The sequence below is a fragment of the Bufo bufo genome, chromosome 7 (genome assembly GCF_905171765.1).
Source record: "Bufo bufo chromosome 7, aBufBuf1.1, whole genome shotgun sequence".
Classification (NCBI taxonomy): domain Eukaryota; kingdom Metazoa; phylum Chordata; class Amphibia; order Anura; family Bufonidae; genus Bufo; species Bufo bufo.
Window position 1 is genome coordinate 11,299,833 of NC_053395.1, and position 27,424 is coordinate 11,327,256.

The 27,424-nt window shown below is 50.5% G+C and overlaps 3 protein-coding genes across 40 annotated transcripts in view; 2 read left to right on the top strand and 1 right to left on the bottom strand.

Moving 5' to 3' along the window:
* The window catches only part of LOC121008080 (kinesin-like protein KIF22), a 101,926-nt gene that overhangs the window by 16,012 nt on the left and 58,490 nt on the right, over positions 1 to 27,424 (bottom strand). The gene's annotated exons all lie outside the window — the stretch shown is intronic.
* Positions 49 to 8,435, top strand: LOC121008082 (PAXIP1-associated glutamate-rich protein 1-like). The gene is made up of 4 exons (XM_040440425.1): positions 49 to 205; positions 403 to 854; positions 1,451 to 1,533; positions 7,983 to 8,435. The coding sequence occupies exons 2-4, from the start codon at positions 403 to 405 to the stop codon at positions 8,165 to 8,167; spliced, it is 720 nt and encodes a 239-aa protein (XP_040296359.1). The 5' UTR covers positions 49 to 205; the 3' UTR covers positions 8,168 to 8,435.
* LOC121008079 (major vault protein) lies at positions 13,092 to 27,325 on the top strand. Of its 38 annotated transcripts, none has more exons than XM_040440399.1 (22): positions 15,606 to 15,749; positions 16,244 to 16,373; positions 16,683 to 16,878; positions 17,261 to 17,381; positions 17,465 to 17,596; positions 18,040 to 18,134; positions 18,774 to 19,010; positions 19,485 to 19,610; positions 19,691 to 19,849; positions 20,247 to 20,485; positions 22,356 to 22,553; positions 22,980 to 23,124; positions 23,307 to 23,518; positions 25,054 to 25,170; positions 25,567 to 25,693; positions 25,776 to 25,964; positions 26,044 to 26,326; positions 26,371 to 26,398; positions 26,553 to 26,580; positions 26,761 to 26,835; positions 26,898 to 26,952; positions 27,015 to 27,325. In XM_040440399.1, the coding sequence occupies exons 2-17, from the start codon at positions 16,252 to 16,254 to the stop codon at positions 26,179 to 26,181; spliced, it is 2,553 nt and encodes an 850-aa protein (XP_040296333.1). In that variant the 5' UTR covers positions 15,606 to 15,749; positions 16,244 to 16,251; the 3' UTR covers positions 26,182 to 26,326; positions 26,371 to 26,398; positions 26,553 to 26,580; positions 26,761 to 26,835; positions 26,898 to 26,952; positions 27,015 to 27,325. The 38 variants fall into 38 exon arrangements, with proteins under 38 accessions (XP_040296312.1, XP_040296311.1, XP_040296333.1 ...); XM_040440396.1 differs by lacking the exon at positions 26,553 to 26,580 and adding an exon at positions 26,598 to 26,671 and having other exon boundaries at positions 26,808 to 26,835; XM_040440378.1 differs by lacking the exon at positions 15,606 to 15,749 and adding an exon at positions 13,092 to 13,184 and having other exon boundaries at positions 26,044 to 26,398.

Genomic DNA, 27,424 nt, shown 5'->3' on the forward strand with positions numbered 1-27,424 from the left:
CAAAATAAAGATAGCAGCAGGAGCCTCAATCGCACAGCGCCACCGTGTGGAGGCTCCGGAGCGTGGCAGCAGCTGGAAGGAGAAGACCGGATGTGACGTCCTGTGGTCCTGGCGGGGTAAACAGACTCAGACAAGATGGCGGCCTCCTCCTCCTTCTGATTAGAGGTGGATATTTGTGAGAGGGGAGACCAGCGCGCGCATTGGGGTGAGTGCTGATAGGAGGGGGTGCTGACTACCCCCCGGGATAAGGGGCTGCCATTATCTGCCCTCCCCCCACCCGGGACTGATACTGGTTATTACAGGGGGACTCCATTATAAGCATATGACAGCCCACTCAGGAGAGCGTTAGACAGCAGCTGTGGGGTTAACTAACCGAAACTTTCTCCCCTCCTCCGTGTTCAGATGCAGGAATCGTCGGAAGATGGCGAGGAGAAGGTGACGTCCAGGATGGAGTCGCTGGCGGTGAAGGAAGGAGAAGACGACGATGAGGAAGATGAGGAGGAGGCGCGAGAGGCAGAGGAGAATCCGAAAGAAGATGGAGAGAAAGGAGACGACGATGATGATGATGATGAGGAGGAGGGGGGTGATGGAGATCGGCGGCAGGAGGAGGACGATGAGGATGACGAGGACTGGTGCATCCCGTGTAGTGATGACGACCTGGATGAGACGGACGGCTGGACACCGGCGCCCGAGGACATAAAACGCCTGTACGAGCTCATTGCCAGCGAGAGGACGCTGCCCCTCCAGGTGGACATCCTGCTGCACCGACCGCCCACCCCCGAGCCGGACCCCCTGGACGAGGAGTCGGACCAGGAGCAGGAGGAAGAGGAGGAGGAGGAGGAGGAAGACGACACGTGAGTGACCCGGGGGCAGCGCCAGGACGCGTCCAATACAACTTCATCATCAATCCATTCCCAAAGTCTCTGCTTGCTGTCAGTAAATAGAAGCCAACGTGTTTTTTTTTGTGCAAAGAATCAAGTCCAGACATTCCGCTGTGAGCTAAACACTCATCCTGTTTGTTACAATGTATCAGTCTGGGCAGTATGTATTTATGGGCTGGATACAATTGTAACAAACCCTCAGCCTTATGAACATCATTCACTTACAGCAAGCAGAAGTTTTGAAAAACGATGAACTGAAGCACAGGTTTTCATTCTACAGTAACGGAGCTTTATTTACAGGAGATTGGACACCGGCCCTTTAAGGGAAAGCTTCTGTGCAGAATTTATTAGGGAATTGCTTGAGTAACAATCTCCCAGTCTGACCTCCGTATTGGGGCGCGTCCGTCCGTCCGCTGCCGCCCGTGAACGGACAGATTCATTATTTGGGAGTTGTGATTCAAGCAGTTGTCTTATCATGTAGCGGTGATGACATCACTGGTGTAGCCTGTAATGACCAATCGGATTCCTCCTTTCGTCTGTCCTGATGTTTGTCCTCTTGCCCCCCGCAGGCCTCCTGTCCCCACAGAGTTTGATTTTGATGATGAACCTGTCACCCCGAAAAGCTCTTTAATTGACAGGCGACGAACGCCTGGTAAGTGATGGGAGGGGCTAAAATAGGGGCGGAGCTCTGCACATTCATCAGCAGAGTACAGGCTGCCTGCAGGTTCCCTGCTACATATATGTATTAAGCCGGGGAGTTATTCTCCATCTACAACCATTCCTGAATGAAGGAGAGCTGCAGTGTAAAGCATGGTGGAGGGACGCTCTCTTGAGCTCTGAGATGGGTGATGGATTTCTCTCCGCCTTACACTTAAAGGGGTTCTCTGGGAATTAAAGGGGTTGTCCGAGTTATGAAAAAAAAATATATAGCACTGTGAATCTGAAGGTCAGCGATATATAACTAAGCTAAGCAAGTTTTAGGTAAAAAAAACATATATGTCCTCATTTCCCTGGTTCTCTTCTGGCCCCCCATCCCCCCTGCTCTGCTAAGGGAGTGAATACAAGAGCTGCCCTGAGTGACATGTCTGACTGCTGGGAGACTCTGCAGCATGTTGTATGTGTAGGACTACAAGTCCCAGCTGTATAATGACACTGCTGATACACACAGGATCTTCCTCCTACCTGCAATGCTTTGCAGAACTTCTGTCAGCTCCTGTGCTTAGCATTTGTCTCACTGCCTGCAGCTACTCAGTAAAGCCTTCAGCCCTGAGTCTGTGCAGCTGAAGGGGTTAAAGGGAACCTGTCACCGGGATTTTGTGTATAGAGCTGAGGACATGGGTTGCTAGATGGCCGCTAGCACATCCGCAATATCCAGTCCCCATAGCTCTGTGTGCTTTTATTGTGTAAAAAACCCAGATTTGATACTTATGCAAATTAATCATTTCGGTTAATTTGCATATGTATCAAATCGTTTTTTTTAAGGGCTCTTTCACACTTGCGTTGTCCGGATCCGTCGTGTACTCCATTTGCCGGAGGTGCCCGCCGGATCCGTAACACCGCAAGTGAACTGAAAGCATTTGAAGACGGATCCGTCTTCAAAATGCGTTCAGTGTTACTATGGCAGCCAGGACGCTATTAAAGTCCTGGTTGCCATAGTAGTAGTGGGGAGCGGGGGAGCGGTATACTTACAGTCCGTGCGGCTCCCGGGGCGCTCCAGAGTGACGTCAGAGCGCCCCATGCGCATGGATGACGTGTCCAATGCGATCACATGATCCATGCGCTTGGTGCGCCCTGACGTCACTCTGGAGCGCCCCGGGAGCCGCACGGACGGTAAGTACACTGCTCCCCCGCTCCCCGCTACACTTTACCATGGCAAACAGGACTCTAGCGTCCCGGCAGCCATGGTAACCATTCAGAAAAAGCTAAACGTCGGATCCGGTAATGCGCCGAAACGACGTTTAGCTTAAGGCCGGATCCGGATTAATGCCTTTCAATGGGCATTAATTCTGGATCCGGCCTTGCGGCAAGTGTTCCGGATTTTTGGCCGGAGCAAAAAGCGCAGCATGCTGCGGTATTTTCTCCGGCCAAAAAACGTTCCGGTCCGGAACTGAAGACATCCTGATGCATCCTGAACGGATTTCTCTCCATTCAGAATGCATTAGGATAATCCTGATCAGGATTCTTCCGGCATAGAGCCCCGACGACGGAACTCTATGCCGGAAGAAAAAAACGCAGGTGTGAAAGAGCCCTAACACAATAAAAGCACACAGAACTATGGGGACTGGATATTGCGGATGTGCTAGCGGCCATCTAGCAGCCCATGTCCTGAGCTCTATACACAAAATCCCGGTGACAGGTTCCCTTTAATGTTTTTCCTTAACCCCTTAACGACCCAGGACGAGAAAGCTCGTCCTCAAACGCCGGCAATTAGTGCTCTCGTCCTGCAGTCGTGCGGTCTTCCCGGTCCGCAGCAGAGATCCAGCAGTTACTGACCGTCGGATCGCTGCTGCGATAACGCCGATGCCGGTGGATTAATCCCTCATATGCCGCTGACATTAGGTCCCCGCTCTGCTGTGGCGGGGACTCGATCGTTGCCATGGCAGCCCCAAGCCATTCCAAGGCTTGGGGCCTGTCATGTACGGAAGCCTAAGAGGCCCAGCCCCCAGGCTGGGTCTCCTAGGCAACTGTTAGCGTCTTACAGTGTAAGACACTAACAGTTCAATACAGATGTATCGTGCTGTATTGAAACAAGGATCAGACCCTGTAATGTTGAAGTCCCAGAGTGGGACAAAAAATAAAGTGAAAAAAAAAAGTTTATAAAATTAAAGTTTTACAAAAAGAAATTAAGTTTCAAGTAAAAAAATAAATAAAATGCGTCCTTTTCCAAAAAAAAAAAAAAAATAGGGAAAAGACATATTAGGTATCGTTGCGTCCGTATCGACCGGCTCTATAAACATATCACATGACCTAACCCCTCAGATGAACACCGTAAAAAATAAAAACTGTGCTAAATAAACAATTTTTTTGTCACCTTGCATCACAAAAGGTACAACAGCAAGCGATCAAAAAGGCGTTTGCCCACCAAAATAGTACCAATCTAACAGTCACCTCATCCCGCAATAAATGAGCCCCTACTTGAGACAATCGCCCAAAAAATAAAAAAACTATGGCTCAGAATATGGAGACACTAAAACATCATTTTTTTTTTTGTTCTAAAAAAGCTGTTATTGTGTAAAACTTACATAAATAAAAGAACTGTATACATATTAGGTATCGCTGCGTCCGTGACAACCTGCTCTATAAAAATATCACATGATCTAACCTGTCAGATGAATGTTGTAAATAACAAAACAAAAAAACGGTGCCAAAAAAGCTATTTCTTGTTACCTTGCCGCACAAAGTGTAATATAGAGCAACCAAAAATCATATGTACCCTAAAATAGTACCAACAAAACTGCCACCGTATTAGTTTCCAAAATTGGGTCACTTTTTTGGATTTTCTACTCTAGGGGTGCATCAGGGGGGCTTCAAATGGGACATGGTGTCAAAAAACCAGTCCAGCCAAATCTTCCTTCCAAAAACCGTATATGGCATTCCTTTCCTTCTGCGCCCTGCCGTGTGCCCGTACAGCAGTTTACGGCCACATATGGGGTGTTTCTGTAAACTACAGAATCAGTGCCATAAATAATGAGTTTTGTTTGGCTGTTAACCCTTGCTTTGTTAGTGGGAAAAAAATATTAAAATAGAAAATCTGTCCAAAAAGTGAAATTTTAAAATTGTATCTCTATTTTCCATTAATTCTTGTGAAACACCTAAAGGGTTAACATTGTTTGTAAAATCAGTTTTGAATACCTTGAGGGGTGTAGTTTCTAGAATGGGGTCATTTTTTGGGTGGTTTCTATTATATAAGCCTCACAAAGTGACTTCAGACCTGAACTGGTCCTTAAAAAGTTGGTTTTTTAAAATTTCTGAGAAATTTCAAGATTTACTTCTAAACTTCTAAGCCTTGTAACATCCCCCAAAAATAAAATTACATTCCCCATATGTCTTCTTCATGTTTGGATCATTTTGGGAATGACAAGTAATAACTATTTTTATAGGTATTAATATGTATTATAGAAGTAGAGAAATTGAAACTTGGAAATTTGCTAATTTTTCCAAATTTTGGGCAAATTTGGTATTTTTTTTTTTATAAATAAAAATTAATTTTTTTTCACTCCATTTTACCAGTGACATGAAGTACAATATGTGACGAAAAAACAATCTCAGAACGGCCTGGATAAGTCAAAGCGTTTTAAAGTTATCACCACTTAAAGTGACACTGGTCAGATTTGCAAAAAATGGCCTTGTCCTGAAGGGGTTAAAGGGATCCTGTCATAACATTTGAGCCCTATAACCTAAACCTATGGCCAGGTCCGTCCAAATAGCATGAATCCGAAACTGTACTTATTAAATCTGCCTGTGGCTCTATTAGCGCATAAAACAGGTTTTTATAACCTGTCACTCACCTACCTAAGGTGCCCAAGGGGACGTCGCTTCATACAGGGTGCCCGGCTGCAGCCATCTCCGTCTGGTGCCCAGCTGCAGCCATCTCCGTCTGGTGCCCAGCGCCGCCTTCCTCACCTCAGCCTCGCCTCCGCAATCGTCCGGTCCCTCTGCCAGATCCTGCGCGTGCGCACTAGGCATAACCTGAGGATTGCGGAGGCGGGGCTGAGGTGAGGAAGGCGGAACTATAGACAGGGAGGGCGGAGATTTCTAGTGGGAAGGCGGCGCTGGGCACCAGACGGAGATGGCTGCGGCTGGGCACTCTGTATGAAGCGACGTCCCCTTGGGCCGCCCAAGGTTTATAAAAACCTGTTTTATGCGCTAATAGAGCCACAGGCAGATGTAATAAGTACAGTTTCGGATTCATGCTATTTGGACGGACCTGGCCATAGGTTTAGGTTATAGGCCTCAAATGTCATGACAGAATCCAGGGAGAGAGCAATAAGCAGCAGTTGGCAGTGCAGGGGGGCGTGGCCAACACTGACCTCAGGCTTGTGCACAAATCATCATCAGAGCAGGGAGAGAAGCTGACATCGCAGGTCATGTGACCCTCAGTGAGATCTGAGAAAGCAGCAACTGGAGATAAAGTAAGTGAATTGCAAAGCCCTTACATTTGATTAGTTAGAAACATACAAAGAACAAAAAAAATAACTCAGACAACCCCTTTAAGGCCTCTTTCACACCGGCGTTGCGGGAAAATGTGGGGGTGCGTTGCGGGAACACCCGCGATTTTTCCGCGCGAGTGCAAAACATTGTAATGCGTTTTGCACTCGCGTGAGAAAAATCACGCTTGTTTGGTACCCAAACTTCTTCACAGAAGTTCAAGTTTGGGATCAGTGTTGTGTAGATGTTATTATTTTCCCTTATAACATGGTTATAAGGGAAAATAATAGCATTCTGAATACAGAATGCTTAGTAGGTGATCAATTGAGGGTTAAAAAAAAATAAAAAAATTAACTCCCCTTCTCCGTGTAGTTCCCGGTCCCTTCTTTACTTCTTTAATGATGAGCTGTGGGCTAAAGGACCTTTGGTGACGTCAGATCACATGCTCCAATCACATGGTACATCACCGTGGTGATGGAGCATGTGATCTGACGTCACCACAGGTCCTTTAGCCCACAGCTCATCATTAAAGAAGTAAAGAAGAGACCGGGAACTACGTGGAGAAGGTGAGTTAATTTTTTTGTTTTTTTTTAACCCTCAATTGATCACCTACTATGCATTCTGTATTCAGAATGCTATTATTTTCCCTTATAACCATGCTATAAGGGAAAAATAATACAGTTTATAGACCTAGCAACCATGCGTGAAAATTGCACCGCATCCGCACTTGCTTGCGGATGCTTGCGATTTTCACGCGGCCCCATTCACTTCTATGGGGCCTGCGTTGCGTGAAAAACGCAGAATATACAGCATGCTGCGATTTTCACGCAACGCACAAGTGATGCGAGAAAATCATCGCTCGTGTGCACAGCCCCATAGAAATGAATGGGTCCGGATTCAGTGCGGGTGCAATGCGTTCAACTCACGCATCGCATCCGCGTGGAATACTCGCCCGTGTGAAAGGGGCCTAAGAAAATAAAAATACCTAACTATATTCCCAAATACCTTTCATTAGTTATAATGGCTCGTTTTGTCTGGGGAGCGATCATCAGGGGAAACAAAATGGCCGCCGTCCTGTTAGTGCGCACTAAGCCCGTCCTAATCGCACAGCAGGACACGGCCACATCCCACCTCCTCTCTGTACCTCATGTCTCCTCATGGGCTCCATTCCCACAGATCTTCAGTTGAAGATCATATTAAGGGCCCATTCACACCACTGTGGTTTTGGTTCCGCATTCGAGCCGCATTTTTTGCTTCTCGGGTGCGGACCCATTCACTTTAATGGGGCCGCAAAAATTGCGGACAGCACTCCGGGTGCCCGTGGCCCCGTAAAAATGATAGATCATTTTTATAGTGGGTCGTCAGTTCCGTTCCGCAAATTGCGGAAGGCACACGAGCGGCATCCGTGTTTTACGGATCCGCAGTTTGTGGAGCGCAAAACACGGCACGGTCGTGTGAATGAGCCCTAAACTGTATTTGGGATCCTAATCCCTGAGGAGCAGAGAGGAGGATGAGGCGGCTCTATGGCTCATTGTAGTGAAGTAACCTGTCCTGCTGTGCGATTAGGACGGGTTTTGGGCGCACTAATAGGACGGCGGCCATTTTGTTCCCGCTGATGATCGCTCCCCAGACAAAACGAGCCATTCTAACTAATGAAAGTTATAAAGTAATATTTACGTATTTTAGTTTTTTTTATTTCTGGAGAACCCCTTTTTAAATAGATGTTTCAGCTGAACCGGAGTCAGTGAACATAGTTATGTCCTAATAGAGCAGAGTGGCAGTGTAAAGCATGAGGAGAGGGCAAAGCAGCAGCCTGAACCTGTGAGGAGATGTTTTTTTTGGGGGGGGTCTATGGCGCCTGATGGATGCAGATGTGGTGATGGGTGGCTCTGTGGACGCTTCTATGTGATGCCACAGGTATCTTATATAGTTAACCCTTTCTCCTCTCATCAGGGGGCTCGGCTTGCAGTCAGAAGAGAGAGGCGCGTCTAGACAAGGTCCTCTCCGACATGAAGCGCCACAAGAAGATCGAGGAGCAGATCCTGAAGACCGGGCGCGATCTGTTCGACATGGACCCCGACTCTGTGCCCACCCCGAAACGCTCGTCCGCCATCTTCCCTCGACAGCGGAAGTACTGAGCATCGTCGGCCATATTGTTACTGCCGCCACGAGCGGGGCTGTTCTTGTTGTGAATTCGGATTTGTACATCGTCACCTTATGGACACTTACATGTATTGTCTACCCACGTTGCGGGCAGTGGCCACCGTGTGGACTCCATCATGCCCTGACTGCCGGGGATACCTGAGACTTGTGGTGCCACAGACCGTCCTGCGCTGAGCCTTTTTTTTTGTGCTTCGCTTGTCCTGTGTAAATAAATAAACTTTTTTTTTCCTCTGTAAAATCTAATATTCAGGACTCTGGTTCCTCAGTGACGGGGCTGTCAATCATCCCACCGTCAGCTGCTCGGCAGTGTAAACCGCAGGGATCCATCTCCTGTTGCCAGAGGATATCATCTGTAGCTTATCAACCATGACGGGAGATGGCGCTGCGCAGTCAATTTAGACTCCGCCATATTGTGCCCGCGCTGTGGCGCTACTTCTTTCTACGTTGCTGTGACTGTGGGACGTGAGGGAAGCAAAGGTTTCCAACCGCAAAAGGGGTTTTCAGGTGTTTAATGTTGATGGACTGGATAGTCAGCAGAATCTGATCGATGGGGGGGGTCTGACTCCCGGCACCCCCACTAATCACCGCGGCCGTTCCCGGGTCAGTGATGTCACACTGGGGCTGCTCGGCAGTACCAAGCACGACCACTATACAATGCATGGCGCTGTGCTTGGTGAGCCGCCAGGAGGCCACAGCCTCATCAGACAGCTGATCTATAAGGCCCTTTCACGCCAGCCGAGTTTTACGTGATGTGAACGCATAGCACCCGCACGGAATCCTGACCCATTCATTTCAATGGGTTTGTGTACACGAACGTTGTTTTTCACGCAGCCCTGCAAACGGGGCTGCGTGAAAAACACATTGCATCCGCAAGCAAGTGCGGATACAATGCGTTTTTCACTGATGGTTGCTAAGAGACGCCCCAGCTTACTCATGGTCCGTGAGGGCAGATCGGGCTGTGTCCGGGTTCCGGTCTGGACCCGGACAACCCCTTTAATATTGTATATAATGTAGGGTTGCATCCGGTATCAAATTATCGATACCTTTGCACCGGGATTTGCCTTTTACCGATCACAGAACATGGCGCACGCCGATCTCAGCAGCACAGGGGAGAAGAAAGCAGTCTCTCCCTCCCCCACTGTGCCGCTGCTGCCACCAATGACTAGAGATGGGAGGGGCTGTGACCACTGCACCACCAATGACAGTAGAGATGGGAGGGGCTGTGACCACTGCACCACCAATGACAGTAGAGATGGGAGGGGCTGTGACCACTGCGCCACCAATGACAGAGATGGGAGGGGCTGTGACCACTGCGCCATCAATGACAGAGATGGGAGGGGCTGTGACCACTGCGCCATCAATGACAGTAGAGATGGGAGGGGCTGTGACCACCGTGCCACCAATGACAGTAGAGATGGGAGGGGCTGTAACCACTGCGCCACCAATGACAGTAGAGATGGGAGGGGCTGTAACCACTGCGCCACCAATGACTAGAGATGGGAGGGGCTGTAACCACTGCACCACCAATGACAGTAGAGGTGGGAGGGGCTGTGACCACTGCGCCACCAATGACAGTAGAGATGGGAGGGGCTGTGACCACCGCGCCACCAATGACAGTAGAGATGGGAGGGGCTGTAACCACTGCGCCACCAATGACTAGAGATGGGAGGGGCTGTGACCACTGCACCACCAATGACAGTAGAGGTGGGAGGGGCTGTGACCACTGCGCCACCAATGACAGAGATGGGAGGGGCTGTGACCACTGCGCCATCAATGACAGTAGAGATGGGAGGGGCTGTGACCACTGCGCCATCAATGACAGTAGAGATGGGAGGGGCTGTGACCACCGCGCCACCAATGACAGTAGAGATGGGAGGGGCTGTAACCACTGCGCCACCAATGACTAGAGATGGGAGGGGCTGTAACCACTGCACCACCAATGACAGTAGAGGTGGGAGGGGCTGTGACCACTGCGCCACCAATGACAGTAGAGATGGGAGGGGCTGTGACCACCGCGCCACCAATGACAGTAGAGATGGGAGGGGCTGTGACCACTGCGCCATCAATGACAGAGATGGGAGGGGCTGTGACAACCGCACCACCAATGACAGTAGAGATGGGAGGGGCTGTGACCACTGCGCCACCAATGACAGTAGAGATGGGAGGGGCTGTGACCACTGCGCCACCAATGGAGATAACTAACCCATTAATTGAAATGCAGGAGGCGGGTGCGGCACTTGAGGGGTTAACTGTCGCTGATCGCATCGCCCTGTCATAGAGGTCGGTGCGGCTATGTGATTCTGCCGCCAGCACCCACCTCCTGTATTTGTATTAAACGTTAGTTATCTTCATTGGTGGCGCAGTGTCCCCCCCCCAGTATTATGGTCATTGGTGGCAGTTCCGATCGGAGCCCCAGCAGTGTAATCCTGGGGCTCCGATGGGTTACCATGGCAGCCAGGACGCTCCTGAAGCCGTCCATAGTCAGCAGGGAGAGTGTGAGGCCTATTCACCGTAATAGAGATCTATCAGGGGGAACAGGACGAGGGATCCGGCCTCTAAGGGGGACATAGTTATTAAATAAAACGTTTAAAAAGGGGGTGATTTATATTAAGTATAATTCACCCCCTTTCCCAATTATACATCTAAAATATATAAACAATAAATAAACAGATCACATATCGCCACGGCCGAAAAGTCCAAACTATTAAAATAATTTTTAAAAATCTATGCGGTGAACACTGGAACAGAAAAAAAAAACCCGTGATTTCCCATTTTTTAGTCCCCTTGTCCCCCCAAATAATAGGATCGGACTGTTCGATTATGGGTCGGACGTTTCATAAAATGCGGAATGCACGCGGCTTTTTGGTGTTTTATTTTTTTTCGCGTGGTATTGAGTATCGCAATACTTTTTTATGGTATCGAAATCGAATTAAAAATTTTGGTATCGTGACAACCCTATGATGTAGTGGGGAGCTGGAATTGGGAAAAAAATCGCAATTCCACAACAGTTTCATGGGTTTTGTTTTTATGTTGTTTTATTTTTCTTTTCACTGCCATATTCTGACCCCGTAACCTTTTCAGAGTTATGTGTGCCGAGCTGGGGCGATCTGGTCTTTCCATTGATACCATTCTGGGGTGTGTAAGACTTTTTGATCACTTCCTCTTCAAAAAACTTTTGGTGGGAGGTGGAGCAACCAAAAAAAGTCAAATTGGCCATTTTGACTTTTTTTTTTTTTCTGTTTGCCATATGGGAAAAATATTTTTTGATTTTAATAGTAAGGGGTTTTCGCACACGGCGATGCCCATGATGTGTATTTTTTTTATTTACATTTTGGAGAAGGGGGGCGGATTTGAATATATATATATATATATTTTTTATTTTTTTTTATTTTATAAAAAAATAATAATTTGTAACACTATTTTATAGCAGGGGCTCCATTGGAACTAATGTGCGGCATTTTCAGTTTATTCCTGAGGACTCATCCAGCGCCCCAGTCTTTGCCGGGGCAGCGTGCATACGTTTCACCATGGCATCTAAAGGGTTAAAAGCCTGCTATCGGCTCTACTGCTGGTCGCAGACATTAACCATGGGTGTCTGCTGCATGAAACAGGCCCCCGGTGCCTATGGTGCCCGCTGCACATGCAAGCAGGTGCCATGTTTAAAGTCCTGGCCAGCGCCGTACAGGAACGTCCCTAACACCCCTTTAGACTGTTTTCCCTTAGTCCTAGCAGCAGCACTTATTCACACATCAGTGTTCCGATTGTCTGCATTACAGACAAGGATAGGACTGTTATATTAGGAGCTAGCTGTTCCGTTCCGCAAAATACGGAATGCACCTGGACGTCATCCGTATTTTTTGCGGACCGCAAAATACATACGGCCGTGTGCATGAGACCTTATGCTGACATAATGCTGTGAGTTCCTCGCATTCTACTTGCTCGAGAACTTGCAAATCCGCACCAAGAGCTGCAATCACATTCACCTTACACACACATACACTTAGGCCCCTTTCACACGAGCAAGTTTTCCGCGCGGGTGCAATGCGTGACGTGAACGCATTGCGCCCGCACTGAATCTTGACCCATTCATTTCAAGGGGGCTTTTTTTCACGCATCAATTTTGCATTGCGTGAAAAACGCAGCATGTTCTATATTCTACGATTTTCACGCGGCCCTGGCCCCATAAAAGTGAAAGGGGCTTCAGTGAAAAGCGCAAGCAAGTGCGAATGCGATGCGTTTTTCACTGATGGTTGTTTGTAAACCTTCAGTTTTTTTATCACGCGCGTGAAAAATGCATTGCACCAGCGCGGGAAAAAAAACGGACTGAACTTGCTTGTAAACTGGTACAAGTTTCACTGAACGCACCCGGAGCCGATCCTAAGTAAGGCCCCTTTCACACGAGCGAGAATTCCGCGCGGGTGCAATGCGTTATGCGAACACATTGCACCCGCACGGAATCGGGACCCATTCATTTCAAGGGGGCTGTGTACATGAGCGGTGGTTTTCACGCATCACTTTTACGTTGCGTGAAAATCGCAGCATGCTCTATATTTAGCGATTTTCAAGCAACGCAGGCCCCATAGAAGTGAATGGGGCTGCGTGAAAATCGCATCCGCAAGCAAGTGCGGATGCGATGCGGTTTTCACAGAGATGTTCCTTTTTTTATCACGAAAAAAAACGCATTGCACCCGCGCGATAAAAACTGAACAACTGAAAGCGATCACGCAGTTTTCACTGAACGCATCCGGACATAATACGGACACGCTCGTCTGCCCGACGGTAAATGTGAAATCAATGGGCCACGCAAAAGTCTTAGATAAGCGGCGCCCCCAGGGTGAGAGCTGCTCGTGATCACCGACAGACCGCAGTACCTCAGGACTCCACCAGGTGGCAGAGGGGAGCCTGATCCCTGGCTGCCCCTCCCAGAGAGAATAAGTCACCAGGAAATCCCCTCAACACACGGATCTGAAGCAGCAGGAGGAGGAGGAGAGGGTGAGTGCTGCCCCCCAGTAACATGTAGAGGGGTCTACACACAGCAGCATGATGGGGGGAGTAGTGCTTCTGTGAAATGGTTCAGTCATAGGAGTAGATGCAGCAGTCAGCTCAGTATCACACGTCCTAGGATTGGATACAGCGGCTTCCTATAGGCAGGTCTGGGGGGGGGAGGGGCTGCACCTGTTCTATATACAGGCGACCTGTCGTCTCCAGGTGACACAGGGGAAGACGTTTTCCAGGTAAGGACGCGATCTCGTCGGTGTGACCGGCGATAGAATACGGTAGACATTGGTGATTGTGAGGGGTCCACACAGGGCGTAAAATACTGCGGAAACGTCCTCTGTAGTGTTGAGCGAACTTGTGTTTAAAGTTCGGGTTATCGAAGAATCGCGTTATGGCTTCTAAATTCCGTTATGGTCCGTGGTAGCGGAATCCATAACGCGATTCTTCGATAACCCGAACTTTAAACACAAGTTCGCTCTGTTTTCTTGGCATAAAAACCTGCAGCAAATACCACATGAATCGCTTGCGGTTTTTTTCCCCGCACGTGTCCTTACGTAAAACCCGCAACTGCATTGAAAATTTGTATGTAATACCATGTGGTATTAAAGGCGCCTCAGCCGCCATGTCTGAACGCAGACTTATCATGGGTTATATTCTCCGTGGCCCGGAGGGTTGCGCTGGCTCCTGCGGACGGGCACTGCGGGTCCATATTGTACCCCATTAAGGTGTTCATGTATTCGAAGTCATGGCTACACCCAGTTCTCACCCACCTGCGGAGCCTTGACGGCAATCAAAGGGTTAAATGCTTACAGACAAAACATGCAAATGAACAAAGTGACAGGTGACAGGGGGGAGGACCTAGTGCATGACCCGGGGCTTAGCAACTGGCGTGACGTGTAAGCAGGAGCCCGGAGGTAGAGCGCCGCGCCTGCCGCCATATAGATGTGCGTAATGGACAGATCTGCATCGTTCGCATAGACTTTGGGTCACATTTATCAAACTCGCCTGTTTTTAGGTGTTGTCCGGGGTATCGGTCTCAGTCTGCCCTCTGGTGGTTCTTTATCAGTACGACAGGTTCATAATCCCTAAGACTGGTCCGTTTAGTATGCGCGTTCACTTGAACGGAGTGCTTCCGCGGTGTTTGCGGCCGTGCCTCCGCACCGCAAAAAAGTAGCGCATGCACTGCTTTTTTTTGCGGTGCGGATCGCGGACCCCATTCAGGTGAATGGGTTTGCGATCCGCATGCGGCTGCCCCGCGGACACGGAGCCCTAACGTTCGTGTGCATGTAGCCGTAAACAGCATTTTTACACCAAAACCCAGGAGCGGACACTGTAGTGAATGCGCCCCTTTTGTGTATCAATTCCTCATCAGTAGCAAGATCTCTGCTTGCTGTCAGTGACTGGTTATGCTCTTGCTTCCATCTTGCTAACACAGCTGACAGACTTGTTACAATGTGTCAGTGTAGACAAGAGCAGGAGAAGCTGAGGAGTTCTCAGAACATCCATAGAAGTGAAGGGAGCACGCTGGGAGTTGTAGTCTCATGGCACTGACACATTGTAACAAGGCCATCCCCTGTAGGACACGGTCAGGAATCTGGGTGTAAACCTAGATCAGATTCTCCTCCCGCGGGCGTCCGGTCCTTTGTCCGTTCTCCACCTAAACCTGAAATGTGGCAGAACCGGCTCCTCTCGCCCGACGCCTCCGGCTCCACAATCGGCAGCGTAGTAATCCCCAGAATAACGGACAATGGCGCCGCGCCCTGACCAGCCCGCACTGCACACAGCACAGGGGAGGGGGCGACGTGTTCCCTCTGATAAGCGTTGTGAGACTACAACTCTCAGCATGCGTCTTTCACTCCTAGGCAGACTGAACTCCATATATTGTGTAACGTTAATCCATGGATCGCTACTTCACACAACTGAGTGTTTGTTACAGTGTATCAGCTTCTCATTGAGCATGCTGTATCAGCTACTATGGGGCCCGGAGTCCCATAGCTATATAGGTGCTGGGGCCCCGTCCCGGATTTCCATCCTTATTTTTCAGCCTCATGCGCACACACAGTGGCTGCAGTACCAGCACTGATACATTGTGACAACCCCCCAGCTGTGAGCAGGACTAGGTCTGTGCAGGTTTTCGTCCTCCCATCATGTGACCGGTTAATACAATCTTCAGGAACCAGCGGCGCTCCATGTAAAAATCGCCAGTACTTGGTCGCCTAATCTTCCTGTGAAGGGTCAGTGGACCCCCTAATACGCCCCCCCATGTCCAGTTCTGCGCTCGGGGGTGTGACCTCATCCGTCATACAGCTGTTCCCATTCTCATAAGCCCCCCCCCCCCCCCCATGACAGCGAAACCCGATCACTTAACGCCGTCACTGCCAGTAAGATCATGTGCAATGTTTAACCCCTGGTGCACTTCAGTAGTGATGACTGCGCCTCCCCGTACAAAGGGCAGGTGGTGCTGACGGCGCGCCCACAAGGGGTTAATGACACAAGGAGTGGCTGCCGATTGAATTCCTCCTACTTCCTGGTCCCGTCTGCTGAGTGCAGCACTGGAAGGTAACTGGGCTATACTGGGGTCTTACTGGGATCTCCCCCGGGCGGAGAGGAGGAGGAGGGGGTGAGCACTGAACTTCGGGGGAAGGGGTCCTGTGTAAGATCAGCTCAGACCGGGACTGCAGTGCAGGTAGAGTCTTCGTCGGTGCTGGGATGTGATCCGCCATCCTGATGGGATCCCCTTTAGGGGCGAGGCGGTGGATCATATGGGGCATCGGGGATCAGGCTCCAGATTCAGATTATTATTTTTTTCCCGTATCCTTTGATGTCATACGTTAAGCCACACCCTTACTGATTATATCCTTGATGATGTCACACATTAAGCCACGCCCCAATATCCTGCCTTTTGGGGGCTCCTATATTGTGACGAGACAAATGGCGGGTTCTCTGTCCCCGGATGTATACGGTGCAGACGATCACTAGGGGTTAGATCTCCGTAGACGCGGTGTGGCCCCCTACGTATAATATACGGTTATAATGGCTCCCCTCCCCTCCAGGCCTCAGAATGACTGAAGAATCCATCATCCGGATCCCCCCCTATCACTACATCCATGTGCTGGACCAGAACAGCAACATCTCCCGGGTGGAGACCGGACCCAAGACCTACATCCGGCAGGACAATGAGAGGTGAGACGGGCGGGGGGCCCCTGACGAGTGACCACCTCAGTCTCATACGTGTGCACATTTAAAGGGCGTCTCCATTCAGGGCCGATCATGCCTTTGCCGCTGTGGGGGCCCCCCCTGAATCGCATGGTACAGTCGTCTTATAATTGGCGGAGTTAATCCCGTTATATGGGATGCTGATTGTTCTCCCATCATGCTTCAGGGCGGAGCCCGGATTTCACGTTGTCTTTGCTGGGGGAGGAGCTTCCCACTGCGCTCTGTCGCCCCCTGCTGTGTATGTTCTGAAGGACACAATGTGGCAATGTTCTGCAGGGTCCTCTTCCACCCGGTCCGCATGGTCATGGTGCCGCCGCGTCACTACTGTGTGATTCTGAACCCGGTTGTACGGGACGCCGGGCGCGCTGTTCAGTTCGATGACGTAGGACAGGCCAAGCTGCGACATGGAGACCAAGAGATCCGACTGGCCCAGGATCCGTTCCCACTGTACCCGGGGGAGGAGCTACAGCAGGTAAGTACACAACTGCACCCGCTAAGTGGCCCCTGAAGCCAATTGGAAGTGAGCTCCGCTGACGCCATGGAAACCAGACTTCCTGTTTGTAAGGAGTTGGGGCAGAGAAGTCATGTGACTCCTTTCAGCTCTGCTGAGTGGCTGAAGGCTCGAGGAGGGGAGGGGCTTATGTGACCAGTTAGGTTCCAGCCCACTAATGGGCGCTTCGCCCCCAGTGATGCTGATTGGTGGGGCCGAGTGCTCCGCAACCGCCCAGGAGCTGCACAGAGGACTACAACTCCCAGCCGCTCCCCCTTTATTCTAGTGGGGGCCCCAATAGTCACCTTCTCCCAGCGACGTCCCTGCTCCCGTCTTGGATTTAACTCTTTCCTCTCGGGCACAGGGTCTCACCCCGCTGACCGTGGTCCTCGCCAACACCGCCCTGCACCTGAAGGCTCTGCTGGACTTTGAGGATGACAACGAGAAGTTTGTGGCCGGAGACGAGTGGCTCTTCGAAGGTCCAGGTACGAGCCGTGTAAATGTGAGGATCGGTGACTGTGGCCCTTTAATAAGCGGGCCCTCAACTCTGACGTGTCGCCCCCTGTAGGCACCTACATCCCCCGGAAGGAGGTGGAAGTGGTACAGACCATCCAGGCAACGGTGATCCGACACAACCAGGCCATCCGCCTGCGTGCCCGCAAAGAGTGCCAGGACCGAGAGGACCACGCCAGGGTCACCGGTCAGTATGTGTATAAGGGGTCAGAGGTCAATCTGTGTATGAGGGGTTAAAGGTCAGTGTATAAGGGGTCAGAGGTCAGTATATAGAGGTCAATTGGTGTATGAGGGGTCAGAGGTCAGTCTGTATAGGGGTCAGAGGTCAGTATATAGAGGTCAATCGGTGTATAAGGGGTCAGAGGTCAGTCTTTGTATGAGGGGTCAGTTTGTGGTGGTTATTCTGTGTATGAGGGGTCAGAGGTCAGTATATAGAGGTCAGTCTTTGTATGAGGGGTCAGTATGTGGTGGTTATTCTGTGTATGAGGTGTCAGAGGTCAGTATATAGAGGTCAGAGGTCAGTCTTTGTATGAGGGGTCAGTATGTGGTGGTCATTCTGTGTATGAGGGGTCGGAGGTCTTCTCTTTCATGGCTCCTCCTCACCATTTCTCACTTCTCTCCGTCTTGCAGGGGAAGAATGGCTGGTCAAGAAGGTTGGTGCCTATCTTCCTGGTGTCTATGAAGAGGTCGTGGACGTTGTGGACGCTTTTGTCCTGACAGACAAGGTAAAACACTATGTCGCTGACATCCCCCCCCCCAGCGGCAGCCACTCTGAGCAAGCAGAACTGCAGTGTAAAGCATGGGCGGGCACTTGGGAGAGGCTTGGAATGGAAAGAAGGCAGATTTCAGATGATCACAGACTTCAATAGACAATGCCTCCTTGTGATGGGAAGCAGACTAGGCAGCTGTATGGGGCTGTATTTCCCGGGGCCCCGGAGCCGTGACATCCACGCACTTGTTCACTTTTCTCCATGGTTACAGAAGTGTAAAGGTTGTCCTGTTTCTGGTCATGTGACCGGTTTATTCGGGTGCCCGGCCTCGCCCTCTCAACCTACACAGCAGGAATATGACCTTGTCTAAGTGAAGTAATTGCCCTCATAAAATGAGTGATAAAGGGAGTCCCGGCGGCGGTGTCCGGGACTGCTGCTCCGCTCCCACATTGATCATTACCATAGTCACTGCAGGAAGTGTTTGGGGACACCCTGCCCATAACCCCAACGACCCTTGGGTTGTCAGTGCAGCTTTGGAGTCTCTGTCCCTCAGAAATGGGTCGGCTTTCATTAAGCCACCTGACACTGTGCACTCCCTGTCCTGTTGTTGCATCATGGAGGGTAGGTAGTTATGGTCGTTGGATTCTCTTGTAGAATGCTCTGCACATCCGAGCCACCAAGACGTTCCGAGATGACAAGGGGAACCTGCGGAGAACTGGAGAGGAGTGGCTGGTCACCATGGATGACGCGGAGGCCTACATCCCCAACGTGTATGAGGAGGTGGTGGGAGTAGTGGACATCACAACGCTCAACAGCCGTCAGTATTGTGTCATCCTGGACCCTGTGGGAGCGGAAGGAAAACTGCAGCTTGGACAGAAGAAAGTCGTGAAGGTAAGGAGAAGATAATGAACCAGAGCTGTGCCCAAAACACCAATCTCCTCTCTTACCAGATGACTTAGTCATATCTCTGCTCTCCTGCCAGATGACCTAGCCCAGTCTCTGCTCTCCTGCCAGATGACCTAGCCCAGTCTCTGCTCTCCTACTAGCCGACCTAGCCCAGTCTCTGCTCTCCTACTAGCCGACCTAGCCCAGTCTCTGCTCTCCTACTAGCCGACCTAGCCCAGTCTCTGCTCTCCTACTAGCCGACCTAGCCCAGTCTCTGCTCTCCTACTAGCCGACCTAGCCCAGTCTCTGCTCTCCTACTAGCCGACCTAGCCCAGTCTCTGCTCTCCTACTAGCCGACCTAGCCCAGTCTCTGCTCTCCTACCAGCCGACCTAGTCTAGTTGTCCGATCTTTGGTCTTATACTGGGGGCCCTTGCCAGGTCTCTAGGATCTAAGATAAACTCTATCACCTACCCATACAGGGGGAGAAGTCATTCTTCCTGCAGCCTGGAGAGAGTCTGGAGTCAGGAATCCAAGACGTCTACATTCTGTCTGAGGAGGAAGGTCTCGTCCTAAGAGCTCTGCAGGTCCTGGAGGAGAAGGATGAGGTTGGTATGAAATGTGGAGATCAATGCGGACTCCTTTCCCTTATCACTCCCATCATTCTCTTTCCTGTATCTTCCACCAGGATGGGAATGAAGTGGAGCGTAAACCTGGAGACCGGTGGATGATTCGGGGACCCGTAGAGTATGTCCCCCCAGTAGAGGTAGAAGTGGTGGTGAGGAGACAGTCCATTCCTCTGGATGAAAATGAAGGAATATACGTGCGAGACATCAAAACTGGGAAGGTTAGTATGACCACCATCATCCATGTTTGTTTTCATAATCTGGAGGCCTCCTCACCGGTAAGACGCAGGGACGGCCACACTCCACTTGTAGTCTCATCATTCAACATTGTGGCCAGGAATAGAACATGGACTGCTCTATGTGAAATCCAAGATGAGCCGTGCCGTGATCACGACAGCTGGCATGGTGGTCATCATGTTAACCATTTCCTCACATACACAATGACCGGACAAGAACCCCCCCCCACCCACCTATTTATATAGAGGTTATAGTCCATGTGGGGCTCCAGGTTGTTTCCTAGATCATGTGGCTGTATGTAGTAAAGCCTTTGTAGATGTGCCTCAGGCTATGCACTGAAGATGTCTCCACCTTCATTCACGGCTCTGTTGCCTCCACCAGGTGCGGTCGGTCGTTGGGCACACCTACATGTTAACGCATGACGAGGAGCTGTGGGAGAAGGAGCTTCCTCCCAATGTTGAGGCCCTCCTTGCCTCTGGGAAAGACCCCGTTGCGGACAGATCGACTCGTGGGGCCAAACCACAAGAGCAGCAGCCAAGAGACAAGACCAAGGCTGTCACCTACCGAGTGCCGCATAACGCTGCGGTCCAAGTGTATGACTACCGGGAGAAGAAGGCCAGGTGAGCCATCTGACTCCTCACCAGACCAGGTGGAACCAGTTCAGAATGGAAAAGGAAACCATAGTCACTGTAACCAGTGGAGTTTACACATTGCTTGTGACCTGCTGCGTGCTACCGTTGAGAGCGCAGTCTGCTGCCTCTCCTGGGCCTCACACTGTCACCTGCATCTCCAGCCTCCTGCTCACTTTATATAAGCAAGGCATTATGGGATGATGGGAGTGATAGCCTGTGTCTGCTGGGTTTGTATTCACTTTCACAGAGTACCACTATAGTATAAAACGTAACCTTTATTATATTAAAATAACCCCACATATTGAACAAAACAACAAATACATCTAGTCGGGACTCGATGGTCGTCAGTCTTCCATCATATAGGAAGGGGCAATTTCATAGGCAGGGTGGTGGTCTTAACTTGGGGCTCTCTCCCTACTAATCGCCCTAAACTTGGGTCCCTGCCTACAAAACGGAATGGCCGCCCCGATAGGGTGCGATCCCGTATTCAGGAACCTTCTATATACTCTAGGATGGCCCTGAAACCAGATGATACCGGCCGACCCTGTTGGGGTGGCTTAATCTAGATACACAAAAAATAATAATAAATGCGGAATGTATCAAGGATCTATTTGCTCATATAGGATGATGGAATTCATATCCCCACGATGAAGACTATTATGAACAAAGCAACCGTCCAAACAGACGCCAAGTTCACTTTCAACTCTATTGTATGTTACTAATATAACTAGTAACTTATAGATAATTAGTAACTTATTCAGCCGCGAAGTAATGATCAAACTTGAAGTATAGATCAAAGATTTAGGGCCCTTTTACACTTGCGTTCTTTTCTTCCGGCATAGAGTTCCGTCGTCGGGGCTCTATGCCGGAAAAATCCTGATCAGGATTATCCCCATGCATTCTGAATGGAGAGAAATCCGTTCAGGATGCCTTCAGTTCCGGACCGGAACGTTTTTTGGCCGGAGAAAATACCGCAGCATGCTGCGCTTTTTGCTCCGGTCAAAAATCCTTAACACTTGCCGCAAGGCCGGATCCGGAATTAATGCCCATTGAAAGGCATTGATCCGGCCTTAAGCTAAACGTCGTTTCGGCGCATTACCGGATCCAACGTTTAGCTTTTTCTGAATGGTTACCATGGCTGCCAGGACGCTAAAGTCCTGTTTGCCATGGTAAAGTGTAGTGGGGAGCGGGGGAGCAGTATACTTACCGTCCGGGCGCTCCAGAGTGACGTCAGGGCTCCCCACACGCATGGATGACGTGATCGCATGGACACGTCATCCATGCGCATGGGGCGCTCTGACGTCATTCTGGAGCGCCCCGGGAGCCGCACGGACTGTAAGTATACTGCTCCCCCGCTCCCCGCTACTACTATGGCAGCCAGGACTTTAATAGCGTCCTGGGTGCCATAGTAACACTGAACGCAGTTTGAAGACGGATCCGTCTTCAAATGCTTTCAGTTCACTCGCGTTGTTACGGATCCGGCGGGCACTTCCGGCAAATGGAGTACACGCCGGATCCGGACAACGCAAGTGTGAAAGAGGCCTTAGTTTGGCTTGCGGCCCCTCAACGCCTTATACCAACACTTAAGATACAAAATTGCAACATCAATCCAGTGCATTCCGCGCATCACATCAGTTCGATCGCGTGTGTCCACACTTCAGATCCACCGTGTGACGTCCATATATTGCATTAATAATCATATCGGTGATACTCGCGTGCCCGGAATTCTACCCAAGATGGTCAGATCACCAGGGAGTAAGGTTACTCCGCTCTTAGTAGATGCGGGCTGCGGATCCAGTCATCTGTATCTAACCTGCTATCGGTGTAGGTGGTAAAGACTTTTGGGTTTGTCTCACAGGGTGGTCTTTGGTCCCGAGTTGGTGATCCTGGGGCCTGACGAGCAGTTCACGGTTCTCAGCCTCTCTGGAGGAACCCCCAAACGCTCCAACGTCATCAAGGCCATCTGCCTCCTCCTGGGGCCCGACTTCTGCACTGACCTCATCAACATAGAGACGGCGGATCACGCCCGGCTCCAGATTCAGCTGTCCTACAACTGGTGAGACACGAAAACAGTCCACGTACAGGGGTCACAGGTCATGGTCTCAGGGTAGGGGGTTGTTATTTAGCTTTATTTAAAGGACACCATTTTTGTTCAGCGACGATTTCCCAGTTTCTGTTCGGATTTTCTCATCAGCAAAAGATTTGGGGGATTATTATTTTTTTTTTTACTCCTCATTTTATTAGTCCGAGGTCTGAGATGAAGAAACTTCTTAAAGGAAATGTCGCCAAAACCAGATAGTAACGCACATCCTTTTTTTTTTTTTTTTTTTTTTTTTCTTCTAATCAGTTTTTATTTTCTGATTGTAGATTTATTTATTTTTTATTTTATTTTCTGAATGTTGTTATGGGGGCGGCCATCTTCACCGCTCGCCCTCTGCTGGTTGGGGTCATGGCATGTGACATGTTTTCCATCCCCCTTTAGGCATTTTGAGGTCACGGATAAGAACAATCCGTTGGAGGCGTCGAAGATTTTCAGTGTCCCAGATTTTGTGGGCGACGCCTGTAAAGCCATAGCCTCCCGGATCAGAGGAGCCGTGGCCTCCGTGCAGTTTGATGACTTCCATAAGGTGAGTGGGTGGGCGATGGGTTCATTCTTATAGAAGACCCAAGGCCCCAAAGGTTGACATTTCTAGGGGCCCAATTCCATGATTGTTGGAAATTTATATAGAGGAGGATCTTTACCGCCATAACGGACCCTGTAGCGCTTTCTGAGCCTGTGTCGCCCTGATTGTGCCCTTCTCATGCCCAGAACTCCAACCGCATCATCTGCTCGGCCGTGTTTGGATTTGACGACTCGGTGAAGATCCGAAGCTCCTTCAAGTTCACGCAGAATAACCTGTTCATCACCAGCGTGGACATCCAGTCCGTGGAGCCCGTGGACCAGCGCACCCGCGACGCCCTACAGAAGAGCGTCCAGCTCGCCATTGAGATCACCACCAACTCCCAGGAGGCGACAGCCAGGTGACTCTTCAAGATCTCTACTTGTTGACAGTGAATGGTTTGAGACAGGCCTAGTACCTTTCGCACCTGAGGATTTGGTACATTATATCCAGTCTAGACAATCCTGTGTGAGATGAACACATCAGCAGCACACGTCTCTCTCCTGTCCTGATAGTTTGTTACAGTGTGTCGGTCTGGAGTCAAGGATATCTATATCACAGTCTACACAATTGCAACAAACCCTCAGCTGTAAATGTAGTAGGTCAAAGATCAATTGCCGCCCCATTCATTTCTATGGGAATTCCAGAGACTGCCGAGCGCTGTACTCGCCTATCTCCGGAACTCCACTAGAAATGAATGGGGCGGCCACCCGCATGCAAGACCGGCCATTCAGTCCATTTGAGGGGAGCTGCAGGGGGTACAGGACCCCCACGATCTGATAGTTATCCCCTATACTGTGGATGGGGGATAACTTTTAACTACCAAAATACCCTCAACTAGAGGGAACCTACTGATTTATCACTGAGATCAATGGGAGGTGTATAACCTGTATGTAGTGAGCTCCCTCTAGTGGTGGCTGTATAATCTGTATGTAGTGAGCTCCCTCTAGTGGTGGCTGTATAATCTGTATGTAGTGAGCTCCCTCTAGTGGTGGTTGTATAACCTGTATGTAGTGAGCTCCCTCTAGTGGTGGCTGTATAATCTGTATGTAGTGAGCTCCCTCTAGTGGTGGCTGCATGATCTGTATGTAGTGAGCTCCCTCTAGTGGTGACTGTATAATCTGTATGTAGTGAGCTCCCCCTAGTGGTGGCTGTATAATCTGTAGGCAGTGAGCTCCCTCTAGTGGTGGTTGTATAACCTGTATGTAGTGAGCTCCCTCTAGTGGTGGCTGTATAATCTGTATGTAGTGAGCTCCCTCTAGTGGTGGTTGTATAACCTGTATGTAGTGAGCTCCCTCTAGTGGTGGCTGTATAATCTGTATGTAGTGAGCTCCCCCTAGTGGTGACTGTATAATCTGTATGTAGTGAGCTCCCTCTAGTGGTGGCTGTATAATCTGTATGTAGTGAGCTCCCCCTAGTGGTGACTGTATAATCTGTATGTAGTGAGCTCCCCCTAGTGGTGGCTGTATAATCTGTATGTAGTGAGCTCCCTCTAGTGGTGGCTGTATAATCTGTATGTAGTGAGCTCCCTCTAGTGGTGGTTGTATAATCTGTATGTAGTGAGCTCCCTCTAGCGGTGGCTGTATAATCTGTATGTAGTGAGCTCCCTCTAGTGGTGACTGTATAATCTGTATGTAGTGAGCTCCCCCTAGTGGTGGCTGTATAATCTGTAGGCAGTGAGCTCTCTCTAGTGGTGGATGTGTCACGTGTGTATGTGTGTGTGTGTATATATATATATATATATATATAAATTATAATTTTTTCATATTCTCTATCCACAGTCAGCAGGAAAAAACCTGAACAGTCACAAAAGAGGTTTTTGACTTCCTGCAGCATTTTTTATATTTTTTTATTTTGCCACCGATTTTTAACCCTTCTTTTGCTGTTGTACTGCAGACATGAAGCTGAAAGACTGGAACAAGAGGCAAAGGGGCGACTGGAGAGACAGCGCATCACTGACCAGGCGGAGGCGGAGAAAGCACGCAAGGAGCTGCTGGAGCTGGAAGCGTTGAGGTATGAGACGGGGTCCTCTGTGTATGGAACGATCTTTAGTGAAAATGAACTGCATGAATAGCAACCCCCTGATGCGCAGCAGATCTGTCAGTCCAGCAGATGGCAGCACTTCTCATGTCTGTGTAACTGCTGCCAGAAAATGCCCAGGATGTGACGTAAATCTGTGCATTCAGGAATTGCTGTTTATGCAGTTGTCTGGAATATAACTGCAGAAAATGAACGTACACCTGACTCCAGGACACGAGGTAAGTGGCTGATGGGTAGGGGGGTCTCACCCCCTCAGATAGTGGGGTCCTGTGAACAGGGAGTTACAGCCAAGCAAAGGCCCCTCTTTCCAGTGTCCATATGTCTGTGGTCGGAATACCCCTTTATTAACCCCGCATTCTCCATCATCAGCACGGGCGTAGAGAGTACTGGAGCCGCCAAGGCCGAGGCGCAGTCCAAAGCGGAGGCCGCTAAGATCGAAGGCGAGGGAGCCGTGCTGCAAGCCAAACTACGAGCAGAGGCCTTGGCCATTGAAACGGTGAGTGGGGCGAGGTGAGCGCTGCCAGGCGGGTGTGTGCCAGGTGCCTGTCTCCTGACCATTCCCATGTCGTACTGCGCAGGAGGCGGAGCTGCAGCGGCTGCGCCAGGCCCGGAGCGAGGAGCTGAAGTATCTGCAGGAGAAGAATAAGCTGGAGATCGAGAAGGAGCAGGAGCTGGCCGACATCGGCGTCAAGAAATTCCGAGGAATGACCGAGGCGATCGGTGCGGGCACCCTGAGGGACATAGCGCTGGCCGGGCCGGAGCTGCAGGTAGGTGGCCCCATCCTCGCCCCACGCTGTGCCCGCATCCACTCTGCGGGGTTTAACGTTTAACCCTTTGTTCTCCCAGGTGAAGCTCCTGCAGGGTCTGGGGATCCAGTCCACGCTGATCACAGATGGTTCCACTCCCATCAACCTCTTCAGCACCGCAACCGGACTCCTTGGCCTGCCCGGCATCGGACCCCTACAGAAGGACGGCGGGAAGTGAAGGGACCCCAAGTCTGTCCAGACCCCTGTCCACGTCCAACCCCAGTGCATGTTATGACGAGGCTCTGCTGGTCTGGGCTCTCCAGCACTGCTCTGTACTGTCCCACCTCTCTGTAGGCGGTTGCTCTCCAGCACTGCTCTGTACTGTCCCACAGCTCTGTTGCGGTTGCTGTCCAGCACTGCTCTGTAGCGGTTGCTCTCCTGCACTGCTCTGTACTGTCCCACAGCTCTGTAGCGGTTGCTCTCCAGCACTGCTCTGTACTGTCCCACAGCTCTGTTGCGGTTGCTCTCCAGCACTGCTCTGTACTGTCCCACAGCTCTGTTGCGGTTGCTGTCCAGCACTGCTCTGTACTGTCCAGCACTGCTCTGTAGCGGTTGCTCTCCTGCACTGCTCTGTACTGTCCCACCTCTCTGTAGCGGTTGCTCTCCTGCACTGCTCTGTACTGTCCCACAGCTCTGTAGGCGGTTGCTCTCCAGCACTGCTCTGTACTGTCCCACAGCTCTGTAGCGGTTGCTGTCCAGCACAGCTCTGTAGCGGTTGCTCTCCAGCACTGCTCTGTACTGTCCCACCTCTCTGTAGCGGTTGCTCTCCAGCACTGCTCTGTACTGTCCAGCACTGCTCTGTAGCGGTTGCTCTCCTGCACTGCTCTGTACTGTCCCACAGCTCTGTAGCGGTTGCTCTCCAGCACTGCTCTGTACTGTCCCACAGCTCTGTAGCGGTTGCTCTCCTGCACAGCTCTGTAGCGGTTGCTCTCCTGCACTGCTCTGTACTGTCCCACCTCTCTGTAGCGGTTGCTCTCCTGCACTGCTCTGTACTGTCCCACAGCTCTGTAGCGGTTGCTCTCCTGCACAGCTCTGTAGCGGTTGCTCTCCTGCACAGCTCTGTAGCGGTTGCTCTCCTGCACAGCTCTGTAGCGGTTGCTCTCCTGCACTGCTCTGTACTGTCCCACAGCTCTGTAGGCGGTTGCTCTCCTGCACTGCTCTGTACTGTCCCACCTCTCTGTAGCGGTTGCTCTCCAGCAGTGTCTTGTACTATTGCTACCTCTACTGTTCACTATGGGAGTTGTAGTGCTTTATTATCGGTTTCTTGTGCCTTGAGCCTCCAGAGGGGCAGAACTCGCCAATAAATCCACTCTTGTACAATCCTCTGTGTGCGTCCTCTTGTGTGTGGGGGGGGGGGGGGGAGGGGTGCGCTGACAGCAGTGGAGGCTGCCGTGTGGACACCATATATCCAGGGGCTTAAA